Source organism: Chanodichthys erythropterus, chromosome 15 (assembly GCF_024489055.1).
Source record: "Chanodichthys erythropterus isolate Z2021 chromosome 15, ASM2448905v1, whole genome shotgun sequence".
NCBI lineage: Eukaryota > Metazoa > Chordata > Actinopteri > Cypriniformes > Xenocyprididae > Chanodichthys > Chanodichthys erythropterus.
The window spans coordinates 10,175,677-10,199,804 of NC_090235.1; the positions used below are offsets into that span (position 1 = coordinate 10,175,677).

The 24,128-nt window shown below is 38.0% G+C and overlaps 1 protein-coding gene across 4 annotated transcripts in view; it reads left to right on the plus strand.

Annotated features, from left to right (window-relative positions):
* Positions 1–24,128, plus strand: part of hivep1 (HIVEP zinc finger 1) — a 76,461-nt gene that overhangs the window by 39,884 nt on the left and 12,449 nt on the right. For 3 of the 4 annotated variants that reach the window (XM_067361722.1, XM_067361725.1, XM_067361723.1), the window contains exon 3: positions 20,412–20,465. In XM_067361722.1, coding sequence (XP_067217823.1) covers positions 20,412–20,465 — 54 coding nt within the window. Of the gene's footprint in view, positions 1–16,865; positions 16,918–20,411; positions 20,466–24,128 lie in introns of those variants that run through there. The other variant, XM_067361724.1, reaches the window with a different exon arrangement.

Sequence of the window (24,128 nt, forward strand, 5' to 3'; positions counted from 1 at the left end):
TAACAAGGTCTGCCCTCATCAAAGGTTTGCTTTGGTGACATTTTGGGTGTTGGTTTGCAATGTAAAAGACACCTCTGTGTGACTGTTTAACAGTATTTTTTTAACTTACCAATGAGGGGCTTTGGATAAGCTGCCAAAAATTCCCCTGATATAAAAACATTAGCAGGTTATAAAAGTAAAACGCAGGGGATTTCCTAACTATGTTTATTTGTTTTCACACTTACGTTTACATTTATTCACATGTAGCCAAAATGAGAACGATTTTGTGTAATTGTGTCATTGAGGTTTGAGTGTGTACAAGTACGTGTAACTGGTTTGGCTGCTATTTGGTTTGTAGATCAAAAATGTTGTTGGTTCTTCAGATCAGTGTTTGGTTTCTGGGTTCTTTAAACCCCCAGAACATTGATGGATTTTGAGAATTAGAGTGTAAAAGGTTCTTTGTGGAACTTGTGGAAGGTTCTTCTCTGACATCAGGCTGTTTTTTGTTTTTTAGGGTGTTCACACTCATACACGCAGAAATGTTTCCAGAACAATTAAGGCTGAGAGCTTCTTTCTTCCAAAAACAAATAACAGACTGCAATCTTGTTATCCTGGCTATTTAGATCCGGGATTAGGCCGTGTCTGTTTCCAAACCGAGCGCTGATTGGAAGTGACACTGATTTCCTTTGCCAAGCGTCATGGAGTTTTTGCAGTGTTGTCCAGTGCAGAATCCCAGTCAGGAAAGAGAGGCTGCGTCGACTAAAGTGCTTTTCTGTTTTTCTTTCATTTCTTTGAATCAAAACTTTCAAGAGTGAAATCTCATGTAACATGTCAAAAACATGTCTCATTCAAATAAAAAAACAGAAACGAGAAATTATATTTACTTCAAGAAAATGAAACCTACACTCTAAAAAATGCTGGGTTAAAAAAAAAACAAACAAAAAAAACAAGTTGGGTTGAAAATGGGTTGTTTTAACCCAGCGGTTGGGTTAAATGTGGGTAGTTTTATTTAGCTCAACTATTGTTTAAAATTTACTATATGGCTGGCTTAAAACGAACCCAAAATATGTTGGAAATTAACATTTTACTGATATGTTTAATAAATGAATATTTATTACATTTCTTATTAATAAATGCTCACCTTTTAATTATTATTATTGCCTCTAGTAATTATGTGTCTGATTTTTAATTTCCAACCTATTTTGGGTAGGCCTGTCACGATAACTACTTTTTGGTGTACGATATATTGTTTCAGAAATAATTGCGATAAATGATATTATTGTCATTTTAAGATCATTTTATGCCACTGAATATATAAACATAATATAACAGCATAATAATGCAAGTAGGCTACACACTTTCAAATGACAACAACCATTTAATTATTTAGATCATGGAAATGAAGGATCAAAAAATGTAATATCCTAAATAAAAAAACTTGAACAAATGGTAAATATTCTCAGTAAAGTAAGGGTGCACTACTGCTGAAAAAAAAAAAAAAAAAACATTACTTAGCAGTCAGATGTCTGTATGAACAAAGACATTTTTATTTGCACCCGAACAGTGGATTGCAACTTTGAAATCGAAAGCATTCAGACTTGTTCTTCCATACTGTCTGTAGTTGTCAGGAAAACACTATAAAGCCTCAAATAACGCCTTGTTTTTCACCTGTCGATGACTGCTCTGTGTAGGAATTGCAGATGACAATGTTGGTGACATTCATTATCATGCAAATATAATGGGCGATATATTGCGTCACCAAAAATTATTGAGGTCAGATACATGTATTGCGCGATAAGTCGATATATAGATTATTGCGACAGGCCTAATTTTGGGTTCATTTTAAGCCAGACATAGTCATTTTTAAACAAACTGCCCAGCACGTTGGGCAAACAACACAACTGCTGGGTCTGTCCATTTTCAACCCAACTTGGGTTGTTAAAAATCCAGCATTATTTTCATAACAATTAAGCATATTTGGTCCCTATTCTCTTTACTGAAATGCAAAAAAAAAAAAAAAAAAAGTGTTATAGAATTTTTTGTTCAATTGTCATGAAAATATAAATAAATAAATAAAAATATATATATAATACAATATTGCAAATATAATATTGTCACGATGAAACTAAATCTTATCGTTTTTCTTTATGCAAACCATATACTGTATATATTTAGATTTAGATTGAAGTGTGACCTGGACTTGTTTTTGTGGGATTTACCCTTAAGTGTAATCCTGTAGAATCGTGTTTATTGAAATCCCCACAGTTGGATCAGCCCAGGGCTTAGAGGGTTAAACCTGCCCGAGAGAAAGAGAAAGCAAAAAAGGAGAAGTCCAAGAGGGGCGCTCATAAAGGAGGGATTGTGTGGGATTGTGTGAGGCAGGATAGAACAGGATCGCCCACTCCGAGCTCCAGCACTGATGATGACATCATCTGTTTGTTTGGTCAGGAACGGCTCGGCCTGCCCTGACAGGGATTCCCCGTCCACTCCACATGGACACCATGTGACTTCACTCTGTGTGTGTGTGTGGTCCTGGTAAACAAAATGTCCCCACAAAGATGGCAATATCTGAAATACTTGTCCTTGTGAGTACTTTTTTGGGTCCCCATGAGAGTAGGTTAAGGGTTAGGGAATAGAATATACAGTTTGTACATTATGTCTATAGAAAATTCCCCTATAAAATCTGGAAACCCAGTGTGTGTGTGTGTGTGTGTGTGTGTGAATGCCTGTGGCGCACAGTCACATTTACACAAGTGCCTCCTATTTTGTGGATTGAAGGGTGTGGTTGCCTTAACTCGGCAAGCAAGACACTTCTTAGAGAAAGACGAAATGCACACTTTTGCTTTAAACTTTCACAAGCTAGTTGGGTGAATTTCAGAAAATCTGTCAAGAACTCTACTAGACCATATTTCTCCAAGAAAAAAAGAAATAAGGAATTATGTTCTGCATAATAAAGCCCATTTTATGGACCATACATTTTTTATGACAAATAAATCCCAAATTCTCTTTACCTGTAATGTGAAAATTATTATACATTAAAATTACATTTATTTGCAGTATTTACATCCTATTTTTTTCCCAGCCTTTAATTAACGCTGATTCAAAAACTGTTAAGTGCAATAAGAGAATCTGATGTTACGGGAGGCGACAGGGAGCAGCTATTCTGCTGTCAGTCAGACAGACGGCTGTAAACGGACAGCCACACACACACACACACACACACACACACACACACACACACACACACACACACACACACACACACACACATGCGCAGCTGCACGCTGTTCCAGATCACTCTGGATGCGATATATTATCCTGACACAATGAGGAAATGAAAACTCACTTCAGAGAAGTGTCACAGATTCAAACATGTCAGCTGTGCCTGAAGAAAACAGGTTTGCCAATCTTTTATTTTTAATTCTGAAAATATAGTGATTCTATTTTTAGGTTTCTGTTGCATTTCAGATATTCTTAATTACAAAACATATGTACTTTCAGGCATTTTAGTTTCTGTTTTAGTTTATGTATTTATATCTCTTATCTCTGTTGGATACTGTGAAAATGGGAAATGTTATTCATTTCATAATACTGAACTTATGTTGGTTTTACTTTTGGTGTGTTTCGGTGAATATCATATTTTCAAGGCTGATTATCAGATATTTTTACAAATTGAGGAGTGTAATGAAATATATATAAACAATATAAACACTAGGATCTTTAAAATTTTCAAAAATGTATCATAAAATCTATCAAGCTAAGATATGACTGGTTAGCTTTTAACCTGTTGCATTCTCATGCACGTATATCATTGAAAATGTTGAAATAATGACTTGATGGTAAATGGCCTAATTTTAGATTCGGGGAAGCTTCGTGTCATTGTCAGTTCACACTCGTGTTTCCCTGTTTTAAACAGATTCTGTTAAGTCTAGTCTTGAGCTTTAACTTCTGCATCTGAAATGTGAAAAAGAAAAAAAAATCACACTCTGTGTAAATGTTTGTCTCTTTATAGTAAATATGTCTTTTTCAATTTTCAATGTTCTGAGAGACAGCAATTTATCACTGTTGTAGTGGATGCAAGTTTGTGTTAATAACTTTAAGATCTGAATGAAACATTATATTATTCACGATTTGTTTAAGTGATGAAATGTTTTTAACCAAATTAGATTATTTATAAAATATATATATATATATATATATATATATATATATATATATATATATATATATATATATATATATATATATATATATATATATATTATAAATTATAAAAAAAAAAAAAAGTCCAAAACTTTGTTTGTTTGATTTTTGGCTGGGTTTCACGTGAATACTCCTAATGCAGATGTCCGAGTTGATAGCGTTTGGGTGCAGTAAATGGTTTGTAAAAGTATTATGGAGTGGCCAATATTGTGTTTGACACATTCTGTTTTTATTCACTTTATTCTTGAAGTTCAGTGTTGTTCCTCTACTCTTTATTGAAATACAGTGCTCTGTTTTGGGAGCTGTGGTTTCAGGCTGTAATGTACTTGGTTTGTTTCATTTCTTCTTTATGGGAGGTAAAAAAAAAAACAGGAGTATGCTATTTTGCGTAAAGGCGCATACTCGACCGCCCCCATTTCCAGTGGTGTGATTCTTTAGCAAGAACAGCTGTTAAGATTGCAGCATCAATATGACTCATGTAGCTCATTTTGGTTTTCCTCAATTTCTCTTGAGCAAATCCACAGCACAACAGAGCCAGTTTAAAGATCGGCCTGTGAGTGTAAAGATACGCAATGCGTAAAAAGTGACTCCCACCTCCGAGTGCAGGTGAACTGCAGCGGGAAACGCTTCTACCATGCGGATTCTCTCAAGTCCCTTTGTTAGTCTGTTTAGCATTAGTGCTCATTAATTATTTAATACAACAAGTGTTAGTCTCAGGTAGATCAGTCGTTGATGAATAATTAAGGCTGTGAATGAGGTGTGTGTGAGAGAGACCGCGCGGATGAATCACCTCACCCAGCTGGATCCAGCGGGAACGTTCATTGAGAGAACGCAGGGCCATTTATGAAGGGAGTGAGTGGGAAAGATCCCAGCATGCACTGCAGGAGTAACTCAACTATCCCCTTATCAAAATAGGGATTTATCTGTTTTATCTATTATTAGCCAAACTAAAATGTCATTGCATTGTTTTTTTTTTATTTTTTTATTCTGGACTGAATTCAGTGTGCGGTCAGCAATTTTCTTGTTTGTTTGCAAATCCATTATTAGCCACCCAGAAAACTCTAGCAACTGCATAGATACACCCTGACAACCATCCAGAACACTTTAGTAACCAGCATAGCAGTGCCCTTACAACCATCTAGATCCTGGGGACCCACTGCTCTGCACATTTTGTTTATCTCCCTTATTTAACACACCTGATTCAGATAATCATTAGGAAAGAGCTCCATGAACTGAGTGTGTCAAATAAGGGAAACGTGAAGAGACAAAATGTGCAGAGCGGTGGGTCCACATGACCGGGATTGAAAAACGGTGATCTAGAACACATAGAACCAAAACATAGCAACACCATGACAACCATCTACAACACTCAACAACCACATTGCAACACCATGCCAGTCACCCAGAACACCCTAAAAACATGTAGCAGTGCCCTGACGACCATTCAGAACACCCTAGAATCCACATAGCAACACACTGACAACCTTCTAGAGCATCCTAGAAAACACACAGCAATGCCATGACAACCACTCAGAGCACCCTGACAACAATCCAGAACACCCTAAAAACCACCTAGCAGTGCTCTGACAACCATCCAGAACACCCCAGCAACACCATGACAACCATCTACAACACCCAGCAACCACATTGCAATGCCATGACAGTCACCCAGAACACCCTAAAACAATGTAGCAGTGCCCTGACGACCATTCAGAACACCCTATAAACCACATAGCAACGCCATGTCAACCACCCAGAACACCCTAGCAACCACATAGCAACACACTGACAACCATCTAGAGCATCCTAGCAAGCACACAGCAACACCATGACAGCCACCCAGAACACCCTAAAAACATGTAGCAGCACCCCTGACAACCATCCAGCCACATAGAAACAACCTGACGTCCATCCAGAACACCCGAGCAACCACATAGCAACACACTGACAACTATCTAGAGCATCCTAGAAAACACACAGCAATGCCATGACAACCACTCAGAGCACCTTGACAACCATCCAGAACACCCTAAAAACCACCTAGCAGTGCTCTGACAACCATCCAGAACACCCCAGCAACACCATGACAACCATCTACAACACCCAGCAACCACATTGCAATGCCATGACAGTCACCCAGAACACCCTAAAACAATGTAGCAGTGCCCTGATGACCATTCAGAAGACCCCATAAGCCACATAGCAACACACTGACAACCATCTAGAGCATCCTAGCAAGCACACAGCAACACCATGACAGCCACCCAGAACACCCTAAAACCATGTAGCAGTGCCCTGACAACCATCCAGAACACCCTGTCCAACCACACAGCAACAACCTGACATCCATCCAGAGCACCTGAGCAACCACATAGCAACACACTGACAACTATCTAGAGCATCCTAGCAAACACACAGTAACGCCATGACAACCACCTAAAACACCCTAAAAACCACCTAGAAGTGCTCTGACAACCACCCAGAACACCCCAGTAACACCATGACAACCACCCAGAAAACCCTAAAAACCACGTCGCAGTGCCCTGACAACCATTTGCAAAACCCTAGCAATGTGGCTGAGATTTCATGGGCAAACACCATTCATATTTTCTTCAGAATGTAAAACTGTAGTTAAATATGATGTGCTAAATGTCTCGTGGTCTCTCTGTGTGTTCACATTATGGGAATATAAATATAACTGTAGTCTAGGAGGTGTATGTTTGTCCTAAAGATGCGCTGGATCAGTGTTTCACCAGCGTGCCCACGCAGACTTCACTATCAGCTCCGTCTACTGCTGCATCCACCCACCACTTCCTGCGGGGGCAGTCGCGCGGCACACGTGTATGTGTGTGTGTGTGTGGAGTTCACAACAAATGGTACTGATTTGTAAGCATTCTTTGTGGATAAGAAGTGTGAATTGATGCCACAAGTGTGTGAGGTGCTGATGTAAGTGTACAGGATATCAGTAACAGATGCGTGTGGCATGTATGTGTGGGACGCAGAGGTCATGATCCAGAAGTGTGGTAAGAAATCTCAGGAGAGTAGATTCATCTTATTTTGCATCTGTAGAAAGGCTGCCACAAGTTCACACGATGGTGCTTATTTCTGAACTGTACTGAAAACTAAATGCAACTTAAGCATCTGTGACATACTGTAGATTACCAAAGAAAATCGTCTTGACTAGAAGAATTTGTGTTTACAGTTATGCACTTTTAATGGAAGTCCATGGTGCAGTGCACTGAAACATACATCAAAATACACAATGTTTTGAAAGCATAACCACAGGCCTTAAATATTACACTAGTGTTCAGAAGTTTAAATGTATTAGATGTTTCTTATACTCACCAAAACGTCATTTATTTTTATATATATATATATATATATATATATATATATATATATATATGAAAAAAAAAAAGTAATATTGTGAAATATTATTGTAACTTAAAATAACTGATTTTCTACTTGAATATATTGTAAAAATGTAATTTATTTCTGTGATGCAAAGCTCCAGTCTTCAGTGTCACATGATCATTCAGAAATCATTCTAATATGCAGATTTGCTGCTCAAGAAACATATCTGACTATTATGCATATTGAAAACGGTTGTGCTGCTTACAGTTTTTGTAGAAACCATGGATTCTTTGAATAGAAGGTTCTTTTTTATTTTATTTTAAATGTATTTACTGTCACTTTTGATCATTTTAGTGCATCCTTGATTAATAAAAGTATTAATTTCTGACTCCAAACATTTGTACAGTAGTCGATATGATTTTAAACACTCCTTATCCCATAGACTTCCATTAAGTGTGATTTTGGTAACACTTTAGTTTAGGATCCAATTCTCACTATTAAAGGTACAATTTGTGATATTTTTTTCCGCTAGAGGTCGCTAGAAGCCTATTCGAAACAAAGGCGTAGTTTGATGACGCCAAGTTTTAGAGCGGAAACTTGGGACATGTGGTCTCCATCTCAATGGACGGTGCAAAAGAATAGGGATTGGAGTCTGGAAGAACTCATGTTTGTGGATGCGATTATTAACGTTACTGTAGTATGAAGCAGAGCAGGACCGAGTGTTGCAGGAGCTGAAGCGATTGATCAACACACGCCTCACGAGCAGCGGGACTTTTATTATGACACAGCCGCCGGCGCCGCTTCCGCTTTTCCGGTCATGAGTTTACGGGAGCTGTCCTTGTCGACAGAACCAGCGGCAGATGGTAAAAAGTAGTTATGTTCCATAAATAAGTAACACAATCCACCATAAAACGTGCAAGAAGTAAATAAGGAACTGCTTGAAGCGAGCTAGTGGTTTGCTGGACGCTAGACTCTACTTCCGCATTTGTCCACGGCACTGTTGTCATGTGGTTTCTACGTGAGTAAAGGCGGTAACAAAGGTAACTGACGTCATTGACAGGCGACTGCACTGCCCCGTGTCACCGTTTAGAATGGGAATTTTCAAGATTTACAAGTAGTTGAAAACATTAGAGATATTGTTAATAATCAACTGGACAAAATATATAACACTAGCCTAGTGGTTTCTACGTCAGTAAAGGCGGTAACAAAGGTAACTGACGTCATTGACAGGCGACTGCACTGCCCCGTGTCACTGTTTAGAATGGGAATTTTCTCATGATTTACAAGTAGTTGAAAACATTAGAGATATTGTTAATAATCAACTGGACAAAATATATAACACTAGCCTAGTGGTTTTTGGATATTTTACTGCAAAAATTTTACATATTGTACCTTTAACTAGTTGCTTATTAGCATGCATATTACTTTTAAAGAACTTATTAAAGGATATGAACTCATTCCAGGATTTTTCTCCATATAGTGGACTTTAACACAACTAACGGGTTGAAGGTCCAAATTGCAGTTTCAATGCAGCTTCAAAGGGCTCCTCATGATCCCTGATGAGGAATAAGGGTCTAATCTAGCAAAACAATGTAATTTTCTAAAAAAAAAAAAAAAAACATATATACTTTTTAACCACAAATGCTTGTCTTGCACTGCTCTGCGTTCCGCCACGTATTACGTAATCACATTGGAAAGATCACACGTGACGTAGGCGGAAGTACCGACCTAGTGTTTACAAAGTGAACATGCAAAGGGTAAGTCAAACGGTCTTTACAAAAAAAAAGGTAAAACAACTATGTCAGATGATTTTGAAGTTCAAGGAGAAAATGATATGGAGATTTTCGCCCTACTGCCGTACTTCCTTCTTCAACCCATTGATCTCCGTTTAAGTCTATATGGAGAATAATCCTGGAATGTTTTCCTCAAAAACCTTAATTTCTTTTCGACTGAAGAAAGAAAGACATGAACATCTTGGATGACATGGGGGTGAGTAAATGATCAGAAAATTTTAATTCTGAAGTGAACTAATACTTTAATGCCTTATTCTACATGACCATGTTCTACATCCTTAATCCTACCCAATACCTAAACTCAACAACTACCTTACTAACTATTAATAAGCAGTAATTAGGAGTTTGAGGCAAAAGTCGTATTTGATAGTTAGTTTTAGTGAGAATTGGACCTAATCTAAAGTGTGACCGTGATTTTTATTGACGGTTACTTTTCTGTGGCAACCTCAAAGTCTATTCAGTCTTTTTCAACTCCATCATTTGTGAATATTCATTGATTTTTAAGGGTGAGAAAATGTAGGGAGCTCATTTACAGCTCTGTATTTGAAAGAGTTTCTCGTCACGTCGTTCTCATTCTTTGTGATTCCAGCCGTCTCTTTATTTTCATGCATTATTAAGAGCGGCCTCTGGCTCGCAGTAGTGCGCCTTATCAGTAATGCTCCGTTCTCTGCCACTGACTCTAGAAACATCAAACTCTCCAGACGTTCCTAAGAGTGCTGCTGTTCTTAGCCAAGAAACACCTAGAAAGACGAATTCTGGAGGGGGTTTTTGGAGCCTCCTCAGAACTCTTCCAGTTTTCAGGAGATGTTTCCGTGTGCTGTTTGAGGGGTTTTGTGGAGATGATGCCATTCAGAGCACTGCAGAGCTCAAGGTATCTCTCGCTCTCACTTTCCTTCGTCTCTTCTTGACTCTTGACAGGGGAGTCAGGAAATTAGAGAAGGAGACTCATTTCAGGAGAAAGAAAAGAGGAAGTTTGGACAGCAAATGATGATGCAGCTAATGAAGATAGAGCGTTGTGTAATGCGGTCTGAGATGCCGTGTGTGTGTTGTGTGTGTTTATATTTGTCTGTCGGTGTGTGGGCTCTGACAGTAATGAGGAGGGGAAGGTTACTGACTCTGCTTCTGGTAAGCAGCTCCCTTGTTTGTCTCTTGCGTGCTGATTGGTGGCTTCAGGCTCATCAGAGTTTCCTGTAAGGAAACCTTGGGAACCCTGTGAACTGCATGGTCTTTTTTCTAGAAGAGGATAGTCTGTGCACCATTTTCCACTGTATAAATGGTGTTGTGTATCGTCCCTCAAGGTTCCTCATGTTCTCTCGTCACTGGGCTGCTTCTAAACTTTGCTTTGTTTCACTTTCACATTGTGATTTAAAAGGGTCATATCATAAGAAATCAGAGTTTGATGTACTATGAAAATTTTCAGAACGTCTTCTGCCACTAAATAAAAAAATAAAAAAGGTAATTGCGACTTTTTCTCACAATTCTGACATTTTAAAGGGTTAGTTCACCCAAAAATGAACATTCTGTCATTTATTACTCACCCTCATGCCGTCCCACACCTGTAAGACCTTTGTTAATCTTCTGAACACAAATTAAGATATTTTAGTTGAAATCCGATGGCTCCGTGAGGCCTCCATAGGGAGCAATGACACTTCCTCTCTCAAGATCCATAAAGGTACTAAAAACATATCTAAATCGGTTCATGTGAGTACAGTGGTTCAATATTAATATTATAAAGCGACGAGAATATTTTTGGAGCGCCAAAAAAACAAAATAATGACTTATTTAGGTGATGGCTGATTTCAAAACACTGCTTTGGGAAGCATCGGAGCATAATGAATCAGTGTATCAAATCTTCTGTTCGGAGCGCCAAAGTAACGTGATTTCAGCCGTTTGTCAGTTTTACACGCGATCTGAATGATGATTCGATACACGGATTCATTTATTAATTTATGCTTCCAGTGTTTTGAAATCAGCTATCACTAAATAAGTAGTTTTTTTGTTTTGTTTTTTTTGCCGCACCATAAATATTCTTGTTGCTTGATAATATTAATATTGAACCACTGAACTCACATGAACCGATTTAGATATGTTTTTAGTACCTTTATGGATCTTGAGAGAGGAGATGTCATTGCTCCCTATGGAGGCCTCACAGAGCCATCGGATTTCAACTAAAATATCTTAATTTGTGTTCCGAAGATTAACAAAAGTTTTACGGGTGTGGAACGGCATGAGGGTGAGTAATTAATGACAGAATTTTCATATTTGGGTGAACTAACCCTTTAACGTTAAAAACGTTAGTCTTTTTCCCCTCTCTATTGGATATTATAACACACAATTGTGAGTTTATATCAAGCAAATCTGACTTTATAACTCGCAATTCTGACTTTATATAACACAATTCTGAGGAAAAAAATTCAGAATTGTGAGATAAAAAGTCACAATTTCCTTTTTTTTTTATTTTTTTTTATTCCATGGTGGAAACAAGCTTCCATACTTTTGTGCACCAAGGCTGCATTTATTGTTTTCTATGTGAATATATTGTAAAATGTAATTTATTTCTGTGGTGCAGAGCTGAACTTCAGTGCCACATGATCCTTCAGAAATCATTTTAATGCTGATTTGCTGCTTCAAAACAAGACATATTTCTGATTATCAGTGTTGATAGCAGTTGTGCTGTTTCATATTAAATCGTGGAAACTCTGATTCTTTGAACAGAAACAGTATATTTTGTAACACGATAAATGTCATTTTTAAACAATATAATGTGTCTTTGCTGAATAAAAGTATTAATGTTTTTACTGAGGGGGAAAAAAAAACATTTAAAAATGTGATATGACCCTTTTAAATGCTGCAAGGTCAGAGAGCAAAAGGTTACTGTACATGCAATCAAAAGGCTTTTCCGAGTTCAATTTCAAAACAAGTAGATTTGATATGACAAATAACTAACAAATGTTCTAGGCGGATGTTATTTCAGTCCTGCGGCAAAATGTAAGGGTGTAAATCGCAAAACTGATCCAGTGCGGTTGTTTGTGGAAATCCTTGAGCAATCAACTGAGGTTTTTGGCTCCAACAGCGTGGGGTTGGGAACAGCAGTGTCTGATTCGGAGGAATCCTGGAATGAATTCCATGGAAGTGTGTCTTTTGAGTACTTGCTCTGTTATTAGTTTGTGTGTGCAAAGGGTCCAGATAAAAGACTGACAAAGGAAGTGCTATAGTTCACTTCATTTTTGCAGATATTTCCTCCCGAATGGCATGTTTCTTTTGTTCTTTCGGTGGTGTTGTGTTACTTCATGCGTGACAGGACGCATAGGTTGCATAATATGCTTTAGTCATGTGATTCCCATAGATTGACAGGCAGCAGAGATGTTGTCTGATTTGATCACATCTGAGACAGACATACAAATGCTTTGTTGAGTGTGTGGACAAGTCATTCTGATTTAGTGATCCACTCTTAATGTTAGATTCAGGCATTGTATGCTGGTTTTTTCTTTAGTGTGTGTGTGTGTGAGAGGAAAGGGAGCCCGGCTGGTTTGCGGGCGCTCAACCTCTGTATGCCATAACAAGTCCAACACTATCAGGCAAATGACTTTAACCTTTTGGCACCTACTCTGTTATTTGTCAAAACACGTGGTGTGGGAAACTAACAGCGGTGTTACACAGCCAGCCTCTGATGATTTACGTGCAACTTACTGGAGAGCTGAATGCTGTAAACAGTTCAGTCTGTTTTGTCATTGTAGATTAGATAAAATTAGGTAAATTTATTATCAATTTTCCTCCATATACAGGGCTTAGCAGTAAGGATTTTATTTTTCTGTCCCAGATTTGTACTTAAAAGTCACTGTTTGGATTTAAATAGGCAAGTGAGTCTATGATTGGATCGTTGTTGCAGTGATTATTATGTTTCTAGCATGTTATATGTTTAGCAACAGTTCATCTAACCCTAACTGAGGGAGTGTGTAGCTTTTCATTTCTGAAACAACCATGTAGGAAGACTTATCATGGCCATATTCCATAATGACTATATTACATATATACATATATTATATATAGTACACACATTTATGTGTAATAAATGTGTGAGTATAACAGTTTATTATATGTGCAATGTCAATTCAGTTCACTTAAAACCAGTCACATTGGAACTAGCTGATTTTTTTTTTTTTCCAGCTCTTGCCATTTCTTTGTGCAATATGCATTAGTAGGCTTTCGAACAGTCTGAGGCTGAGACTATTTTTCTAATGACCCTGCTCTTCAGGACAGGTACACTCAGTCCAGCTCTCATTTAAAATTTGTTTGTGAATAAGCACCACCCACTCATGTGATATTTATACCCACATGCTGCTCGCACTGCCACGGCCATTAAAACCAGATCTCTGATCACATTAAATTTCCATTAGCCTCTATGTCGTTAGCGCACATACACTGACATCTAATGAAGTCTCCTGGACCAATCGAGATGACCAGTGCGTGTTTCTTCAAGGAAGAAAGCCGCTTAAGAATTCCTGGTTGTCATGGCAGCATTAACCAGGGGAAATTTCAGCCTGTATTATTGTCCTCATTTTACCACCTTTGTGCAGCAACTCTTTTTCCAAATCCCCTTGCTAAGTGTTCCACTGAATCTGAGGTTTAGAAGCTGGTGTGGTCGCTGTTTTGAAAGGAAAATCTTGTGCTTTTGGGGAAAACATGAGTGTGGGAGAGGAGGATGGAGAGATAAAGATCTGGAGAAGTATTGAGAGAGGACCGACTGCTGTGGTTTGTCCCATATGTCAACTGCAGTCGAACCCTATGCCATTTAATAGCAATGGCAATTGGTCTACACTTCAAGGAGTTCCTCTCAAAACACTACAGTAAATCCACCACATCTACAGACTCATGATTTGAGAACACCATCATAGAGAAAAAGAGGAAGAGAAAATCTCTAGAGGAGATTCTTTGCATTGTGTTCATGACTAGCAACTTTCTGAAGCGTTTCTGTTCTTCTTTCACTCTTAATTTTGTCATGAGGTTCCTTTCCTGTCAGGTCATCAGACTGTGTATTTGTGTTGTAGGTGAAAGCATGACTTTTGAAACTAGAATGACAAATATAGAGCCCTACACCTGACACATTTTGTCAGATTCTAGCACTTTGTCCTACACTCTCAGAACAAAATGTGCAAAAATTGTACCTCTCGTATTTACCACCAACAGATACATGGTAAAATAAAAGCATAAATTAAAATTGATCATCACATAAAGCAATCGTATCTCTTCACAAGACTTGGATTAAACTGTTCGATTCAAATGGATTCTTTTTGAAGGATCTTTAAGTGTTGTTTACCTGGACTTTCAATGGAGGGAGAGTAAACCTCTTTAGGTTTCATTAAAAATACCTTAAAGGGTTAGTTCACCCAAAAATGAAAATTCTGTCATTTATTACTCACCCTCATGTCGTTCCACACCCGTAAGACCTTCGTTAATCTTCAAATTAAGATATTTTAGTTGAAATCCGATGGCTCCGTGAGGCCTTCATAGGGAGCAATGACACTTCCTCTCTCAAGATCCATAAAGGTACTAAAAACATATCTAAATCGGTTCATGTGAGTATAATGGTTCAATATTAATATTATAAAGCAACGAGAATATTTTTGGTGCGCCAAAAAAAACAAAATAACGACTTATTTAGTGATGGCCGATTTCAAAACACTGCTTCAGGAAGCATCGGAGCATAATGAATCAGCCGTTGGCAGTTTGACACGCGATCTGAATCATGATTCGACACACTGATTAATTTGTGCTCCGAATCTTCATGAAGCAGTGTTTTGAAATTAGCCATCACTAAATAAGTCGTTATTTTGGGTTTTTTTTGGCACACCAAAAATATTCTCGTGGCTTTATAATATTAATATTGAACCACTGTACTCACATGAACTGATTTAAATATTTTTGTATTACCTTTATGGATTTTGAGAGAGGAAATGACATTGCTCCCTATGGAGGCCTCACAGAGCCATCAGATTTCAACTAAAATCTTAATTTGTGTTCCAAAGAATAACGAAGGTCTTACGGGTGTGGAATGGCATGAGGGTAATAAATGACAGAATTTTAATTTTGGGGTGAACTAACCCTTTAATTTGTGTTTTGAAGATCAACTAAAGTCTTATGAGTAAATGATGACAGAATTTTATTTTTTTTCCCCCGTTTATAGGTACATATTACTACTCTAAGGTACCAATATGTCTCTTTTAAGGAGTTGATAAGGTACAGTGTTGTCCCGTCAAGGGTACTGCATGAATAGGTACAGTTTTTACTTTTTTTTTTTTTCTTTCTGTGTAACCAGACATGAAGTTTCACGTAAATCTGTTTTGTCCTACGCATCTGTCACCGCTATATCAGTTCCTTGATTTCAATATTGGTGTGATGTTGATTTGCACAGTGAAAAACTTTTGGAAACTTTTCCTGGTTAGGACACAGTTGTTAATCTCATGTAACAGTTGAAACCAAGCGTAATCATCTCCGGTAATGATTTTCCTAAAGCATGCAAAGAAGTCACTCTGCTCAACAATACTCTTGTGTTTGAGGCTGCTTTGCATTCGCTCAGTCCACAGTTGAGGAAGCGGCACCTGCAACCACTCTCTTTTGCTTCAACCAAAATATTCAGATTTTGATTTCTCGTCCACAGGCTTTGAGTTCTTCTATCCTTGGTTGAGTTCTCGAATGCCATTACACCCTAGGAATTCTGGGACAGGGTTGGGCAGAGGGGGATCCTATTTGCGGTTCATTAAGTAACATTTGTTATCTGATCCCTCATATACTGGTGTCCATATGCTCCATTGATTGCTCCAAACGGATGAGGGTAGGATAAATCTGAACGTGTGGTTAGACCAAGCGGTTCAAGCCTATAACCGTCTGTGGTGACTCAGCATCTAGAAATCCCCCAGATGATGGTGCAGAATGTGATGGTGTTATAATTGGTGATGACTGTGATGTAGTGCTGCTTGAGGTGGTTAAGTGTTACGAGAACGAGTGAAGAGTGATGTGATGCAATGGAAGAGACTAGTGTGGGAATGAGAAAAGTTTCCATTCTTAGAGTTTAGATGAGCCCTCCAGAGATACGGCGCAAGTTCAGGCTCTTACAGACACACCGTTCATGCTGACCTTAGTATTACTGAGTGTTAAATCCAATGGCTCAGTGAGGCAATGACACTTCCTCTCTCAAGATCCAGAAAGCTACTAAAAACATATTTAAAACAGTTCATGTGAGTACAGTAATAATGACTTTTCAACAATATAGTGGTGGGCGATTTCAAAACACTGATTCGATTTACAAATCGAATCAGTGACTCGGAGCGCCACAGTCACGTGATTTCAACAGTTTAGCTGTTTGATAGGAGATCCAAATCACTGATTCGATTCATAAAGCTGCGAAGCAGTGTTTTGAAATCGCCCATCACTATATTGTAAATATGTTTTTAGTAGCTTTCTGGATCTTGAGAGAGGAAATGTCATTACCGGCTATGGAGGCCTCACTGAGCCATCGGATTTAATCAGAATATCTTAATTTGTGTTCCGAAGATGAATGAAGGCCATATGGGTGGAGAACGACATGAGGGTGAATAATAAATGACATTATTTTCATTTTTGGGTGAACTAACCCTTTAAGAAGTGGTTCTAAAAAGCATGTTGAGACATTTCCATTAGAGAAAGAAAAAATGAAGAATATTTCTTAATAGTAATTTTCACTCAATATTTCTTAATGAAATTATTAAAAATTCATATGTGACTGTAATGCAAGAAATTAATTTTCTTGATTTCCATCTTGAAACACTATTTAATATTTTAATTATGTATATTTTATTAATAAATAATACAATTAATTTTTTATCATATTTTATCATCTATGATGGGGACATGAAAATGTACTGCACAACAGGAAAGACTCATTGTTTCTAGATTGATCAAAAGTTTCTCCATTTTTATAACTTTTGTATTGCACAAGTTCCAATTTTACATTTTATTTTTTAAGACTAAAAGTTTTTTTTTTTTCTAACAGACATGATTTTTTTCCTGAATTATACTTGCATGCACATACAATGTTAGCATGCACACTTGCATACAGTAATAGTTAACTGTCAAAAAACTATTTGATTTCACCAGGCCTTGTGTGGAAAGTGATGCTGGATGTGGATTGAAGGGAAAGATTTGCTAAGATTGGGTTCTATCTAAATATATAATGGGTTATATAACAAATTGAGTTTGCATAGAGAGAAAGAGAGGGGTGGGGGAGTTAATCAAGGGTGTGCCTTCAGCCCACTCATCGTGACATAACATGCTGCGATCTTGATCACCGGGCACCCCCTCGCAACTCCACCCTGTTCCTCATGCAGTGAAGAGTGTCATTCCTGTTACAGTGATCCTGGGAGTCTCTGCCACGGCATTTTCCAAACAGCAAGCAAGGATTCTTTCCGAAACTGCGCTGGTTCTCGCTTCACAGTGAGACATTGTTTTCAAAGCAAACTAGTGTTTGCTCATGCTTTGTAATGGGGTTTTGTGGTTGAAACAGACCACGCAAATCTGTTCTGCTTTTAGATGCTTTTTTGTTTTTGTGTATGCCATGGCTGTGTGTGTATGGGTGTGTGACTTGAGGTAGTGAAAGGAGATGATTGCTTCTTATTCCCCTTACAGCACATGTACATGCATACATACACACACTCGGTACACACTGTCCTGGCTGGTCTTATATAATAATCAGTAATTGCATTCTAATATTGGGTATATTCTCAGTGTGCATATCCCTCCCACACACAGAGCAGATGATATGAAATATTAAATGTCTGCTGTACCTGTGAGATGTGGGAAGGAATGTTGTGTTTTTTTTGCAGGCCTATACAGTATTATATTATATTATGGTCATATGGTCACCACTGTCTCTAGTATTGATAATATATTGATTTAATAATAATAATAATAATAAACTTTATTTTATATAGCGCCTTTAAAGTTATATCTCAAAGCGCTTCACAGAAACATATAAATACAATAAACATACATTTGAGCAGAATTAAGAGGAAAAAAAAAAAAATCACTTGTATGCAAGCCTAAAAAAGTAAGTTTTAAGTGAAGATTTAAAAACACTAAAAGAGTCAGCATGTCTGATCTCATTGGGAAGAGCATTCCAGAGTTTGGGAGCAAAAGAAGAAAAAGCCCGGTCACCCATAGAGCGTAAACGTGTAGAAGGTACAATTAAAAAGCCAGAATCAGAAGAACGAAGATTGCGTCTTGGGGTGTATGCAGTTAAAAGTTCGGACAGATATTGTGGCGCTAAACCATTCAAGGCCTTGTAGGTGAGCATGAGAATTTTAAAATCGATGCGAAACTTGACCGGTAGCCAGTGCAAAGACTCCAAGATGGGAGTGATGTGCTCACTTGTCCTGGATCTTGTCAGGATTCTGGCTGCTGAGTTTTGGACATACTGTAATCTGTTTATGGTAGATTTGGAAACCCCAGCAAGCAGAGCATTACAATAATCGATACGAGAAAAGATAAATGAATTGATCAGTTTTTCAGCCGCCGAGAAAGATAACATGGGGCGCAATCGTGCAATATTTCTAAGATGAAAAAATGAAGTTTTGACCATATTTTGGACATGAGGATCAAATGTTAAATTTGCATCAAATATCACCCCCAAATTTTTTAATTTAGTTTGAAACTCCAAAGCAGAGCCATCCACCATTAAGGTTACAGCATCAGCTTTACGAATTTGTTGGGGTGAACCGATGAGCATAACCTCAGTCTTATCGCTGTTAAGACAGAGAAAATTATGAGACATCCAAATTTTTATCTCAGAGATGCAGTGTTCTAGAAAGCCAACAGCCGTATTATCGCCAGGTTTTGAATGAATATAAATCTGGGTGTCGTCTGCATAAAAATGGAACTTAAGACCCAAGGATCTGAGAAGTTGACCCAGGGGGAAAATGTACATACTAAAAAGCAAGGGACTCAAAACAGATCCCTGGGGAACTCCAAATTGCACTGCCCCAACTTTGGATCTGCATCCCCCCAGGGACACAAACTGCCTTCGATCGGAGAGGAAAGACTTGAACCATTTTAATACTGTGTCAGTAACACCAAAAACAGTTTCCAAACAATTGAGTAAAACAAAATGATCCACTGTGTCAAAAGCTGCACTGAGATCGAGAAGAATAAGAATTGAAAGACAGCCAGAGTCCGCAGCGATTAACAAGTCATTTGTGACCTTAACTAATGCTGTTTCAGTGCTATGTAATTTGCGGAAACCAGATTGGAGGGGCTCAAAAAGATTATTGACAGAGAGGTGAGCGTATAATTGAGAAGCCACAGTTCGCTCAAGCAATTTAGCGAGAAAGGGTAGATTTGAGATGGGACGAAAATTATTAAGGTTGTCCCAGTCTGCGTTGGTCTTTTTTGGTATAGGTGTTACAGCAGCAATTTTAAGTGCAGCAGGCACAACACCCATGCGCAGTGAGTCATTTACTATGCTCAGGACAACAGGGCATAAAGAGGCAAAACATGATTTGAACAATTCACAAGGTATGGGATCAACTATGGAAGTGGTAGATTTCAATTTTGAAACCTCCTTTCCAAGGGAAACAGAATCATGTGAAGCAAAATTTGAGAAATAGGTGCCAGAAAAATGTGTGATCCTAAAAGCCGAATCAGACGAAACAGGAGTAATAATGCATTTGCGAGCATTGGCAATCTTTGAACTGAAATGATCAAGAAACCTATTACAAAGATGAACTGAGGTAGGTACACTAGAGGAGCTGTTTCCTTTGAGAAGTTTGTTAATGGTATGAAACAGTCGTCTGGAGTTATTTTGGTTATTGTCAATTATCTGAGAGAAATATTGAGACCTGACTGAAACAATCTCTGCCTTATATTCAAGTATATGGTCTTTCCAAGCTTGGTGATGCACATTCAGGCCAGAAAGACGCCACCTAAAAATGACTGTATTTTGAAATGCTGCATCACTCTGTCCTGCATTGTACCATGATTTATGCTTATTACTTTTACCCCATATTGGATTGGCATGTGGCTAACATGGAAATCTTTCTTTTTCTGTTTCAGATAAAATAGAGGAAGCACAGAAGGAGCTCAAAGACCCCAAAGTTGCACACAAAGGTATGATTCATCATATAAAATAACATTTCTGCGACTGCTCCTTTCAAATAGCATCCACAGGAAGCTTTTCTGTCCTCCCCCTGCTCAATACCAGAACATCCAGTACCTAAGCTATTTCATACTCTCACGTCTGTTGCTTTAAAAAAGAATTGCTTGGTGTCTTTGTGCAGCAGTTGAATCACTCTGTTCATTAAGTTTTAAAGGCAGAAGCTTTTCTGTGGAATCCAGGGCAAATTCCAGAATATTTTTTCAGATGTGCCTTTATTCGGCTTCTTAATGTTTAAATGTTCTGCCACACCCTTTGCTTGTACTGGACTGTATGACTCTATGATGAGGTTCTCTGGTCAGCCAGCTACTTTCAATGGTCCAGCACCTGTGTTGGCTTTCACCTGCGGCCATCACATTTAGCGCTGCTGTGCGTGCACTCTGTGAATGTACCTGCCACACTTTATACCATGGCAGTTAACGTAGCTTTGGGTTAACACTAGGGGTGCAACGATTCTCGGTAAAAAATCGAACCGTACCGTTGTCCACTTACGGTTCTGCACGCACTTGCACCGCGGTTCATTTCGAATGACGACACATCTATATGGTTTGTTGAAAATAGCAACGTTTGGATAATGTATGTTTCAGTCGATGAATACGCATTCTCGCTTCCCAAAACGTTACAACAGAGATGATGAAAAAGCGTGGACTAAACTGTCACTCTTTGTAAACTCTGTTCACTGCGAGTGCCGTATGCTCGAATATGAGCAGTCATTTACGGCGTCATCACCCGGGTGTTGATGCCGCACGAGCGCAGGTGAGACCTGAACAGTGCACATTGCTATCTGTGTTTAAACTAAACTCATTTAAGCCTTGCTAATTTAAAGCCTTGCACACACAAATTATGTCAACATGCCCGTCTTGGCAAGTATCCTAACAAACATAGTCGGTTATCTCTTGAGTGAATGTATAACAGTTAAAAAAAGAGCTTGTGTAACCGGGCCTAATTGTACTGGATCGTGCATTATGTCTTAAAGGGAAAGAGGCCTATTCCTGCTTGCCTGTGTTTTTAATGTTAATCAACAAATGACAAAGAAATCACTCACTGCTCTTGACTGAATAGCTTTTGTAACTAAATACTTAACTAACTAACTTAATCTTTATTTAATTTATACAGTGAAGACAACATACAGCGTTATTTTATATTTGATTATTTTATTCATTTTCTGTACCTGAAAACTACTGTTAGATAGCTGAAAAACACTGTTTATTTATTTGAATCTTTGCTCTGTTGTATTGATTTGTGCTGTTGCTTGTAGTTTGATTATTTGTTCTTATTTTCTTTATTTTTATTTGACAGTATAGTCCTTTTTTCCCTGAACATAGCACATACCAAATATACCGAAACCGTTATAAAACCCGAACCGTGAGCAATTTGAACCGTTGCACCCCTAGTTAACACAGGAGCAGCCATTTCAAAGCTGCGTTTCACCAGCATACATTGAAACGCCATAGATGTTGCATAATAGGCTGGAATTGGAAAGTCTTATAGATTATGTAAGACTTTTTTTTTTTTTGAAGCACCATGTTACAGTAATAGCATGAAGGATTCATTTTAAATATTAGGTTATTAATTATTAGGTTTATCCTGGCCTTATTTTTCTTAGTGTTCATGTTGGGATGGGTTACATCAGAATGCAACTGGTTCAACACATAAACCCCTTCTCAAAATACTTCTCAAAAGTTCTTTACAGCAGAGTATTATTAGAGTAGATGCAAAGTCCTAGATTAACTTCACTGGAATACAGTGGCAGGAAAAATGGGTTCTTACTCATCCCAAAAGTCAGTCCAAAGTCTGTAAACAAGTGCGAGTTTAATCAAAAAACAAACACAAATGTATTTTATATTGTTACACTTGTTAAGCTTTTGTCTTGTGTTTCCTTAAACGTTGCCATAAATGATAGCAACAGTAAGAAAACTGTTTCTCCCTTCTTTCCCTGCTTGAGGGGAAACAAGTGGTATCAAGTGGGCGTGGCAGTTAAAGAAACAGAACAGAAATTATACATCCATAAATTATACATTCAGAAAACATAAGAAATAATAATGATACAGGAAATATCAGAATTGCCTCTCAAAGAAAGTCACAAAAATTCGCTTTGTTATTACTTGCAAATCAACGCTCTAAACCAGGGGTGGGCAAACTTGGCCACTGTCCTGCAGAGTTTAGCTGCAACCCTTGATTAGCTGGTTCAGGTGTGTTTGATAAGGGTTGGAGCAAAACTCTGCAGGGACAGCGGCCCTCCAGGACTGAGTTTGCCCACCCCTGTTCTAAACAAACAATAATAATAAAAATTATTGACATATTAAATTGGCTCTTATAATCCCGAAAGTTCACACAAATATGGGAAAAATGGCATTTCGCTATGCTGCTCCATTTGATTGGAACCAGTTGCAAGACAAATTACGTTTAAAAGATTTGGTATTACTAAATGATTTTAAGGGTATTTTAAAGGATCTAGTTTCTGAGTCATTTGATTTTAATTGTTTTTGAGTGTTTTTGTGTATTTCTGTATATATAAATTAATGTATTTGTTATATGTTCAACTAAATGTGCTGCCTGTCTTGGCCAGGACCCTATTGTAAAAGAGATTTTAAATCTCAAGAGTTTTATTTCCTGGTTAAATAAAGGTTAAAAAAAAAAAAAAAATGGCAGTGATGTCACCAGTTACCATGTTAATCCTGAATCTGTTAAAAGCAGTTAATTAGCTCAGAGCTCATGGATGTCCTCATATCCTCTTTCTACGTTCTCTAGAAACATGTAAGGAAGTTATCTTATTAAGGTAACAAACAAACAAAAAAAGTTATATTGAAGTCTTGGTGTAATCCTAACAGGTTATTTGAATTTCTGGGGAATTCTGAAGGCATCCAGGATTTGATGACTTTGTAGTTATAATGCTAACCACTTCTCTCCACCAACCATGCCAAGCAAAGTAAAGAAGGGAAACCCTAATAAGTGCAGGGTTGCCACAGATGTTCAGGCTTGGTTATGTGTTTTGTAACTACTTGGCGCCAGGCACACAAAGAGCCTTCAGTATAACTTTAAGACCACAGGGAGTCAAAACACAGCAAATGCGGTAAACTCTGACCATCAGTGCGTAATTGTGAACAAGTTTCAGTTGTGTATGCTCTATGGCAGGTTTCTTTTTCCAAATTAATAGTGATTTGTTTTCTGCCAGATGTTGACATAGGTGCTCAGGTCTTATAGCCCAAAGTATCTTGACCACGTTCAATCTTGGGACAGATTTCATGAATTCACACAAGCTTATTCATCGACAAACACCTGCATGCAACTTATGTGTTATTGTCTTTCTCTGCCAATTGTCTGAGAGCTTGTAGAAGAATAGAACAAGGTAAGGCTCATCCTAACTAACACAATTGCAGTGTTGAATGAGATATCGGAGAGCAAGTTAGGGAGGGTTTAGAAAGAGAGAGCGAGAGAGGGATGGTGACAGAGGGTTGAGAAACGGAGAGTGGGTTTTGTACATAATGATGCGTGGGCCTCAGTAGCAGCTCAGGAGATCTTCTAGATTCCAAAACAGTCTTGTCTATGTGCTAGCTGTCAGAGGCACTGATACAGCTTATAGTGAACTGGGTATGCTAAGAAGAGGATTGTATTTG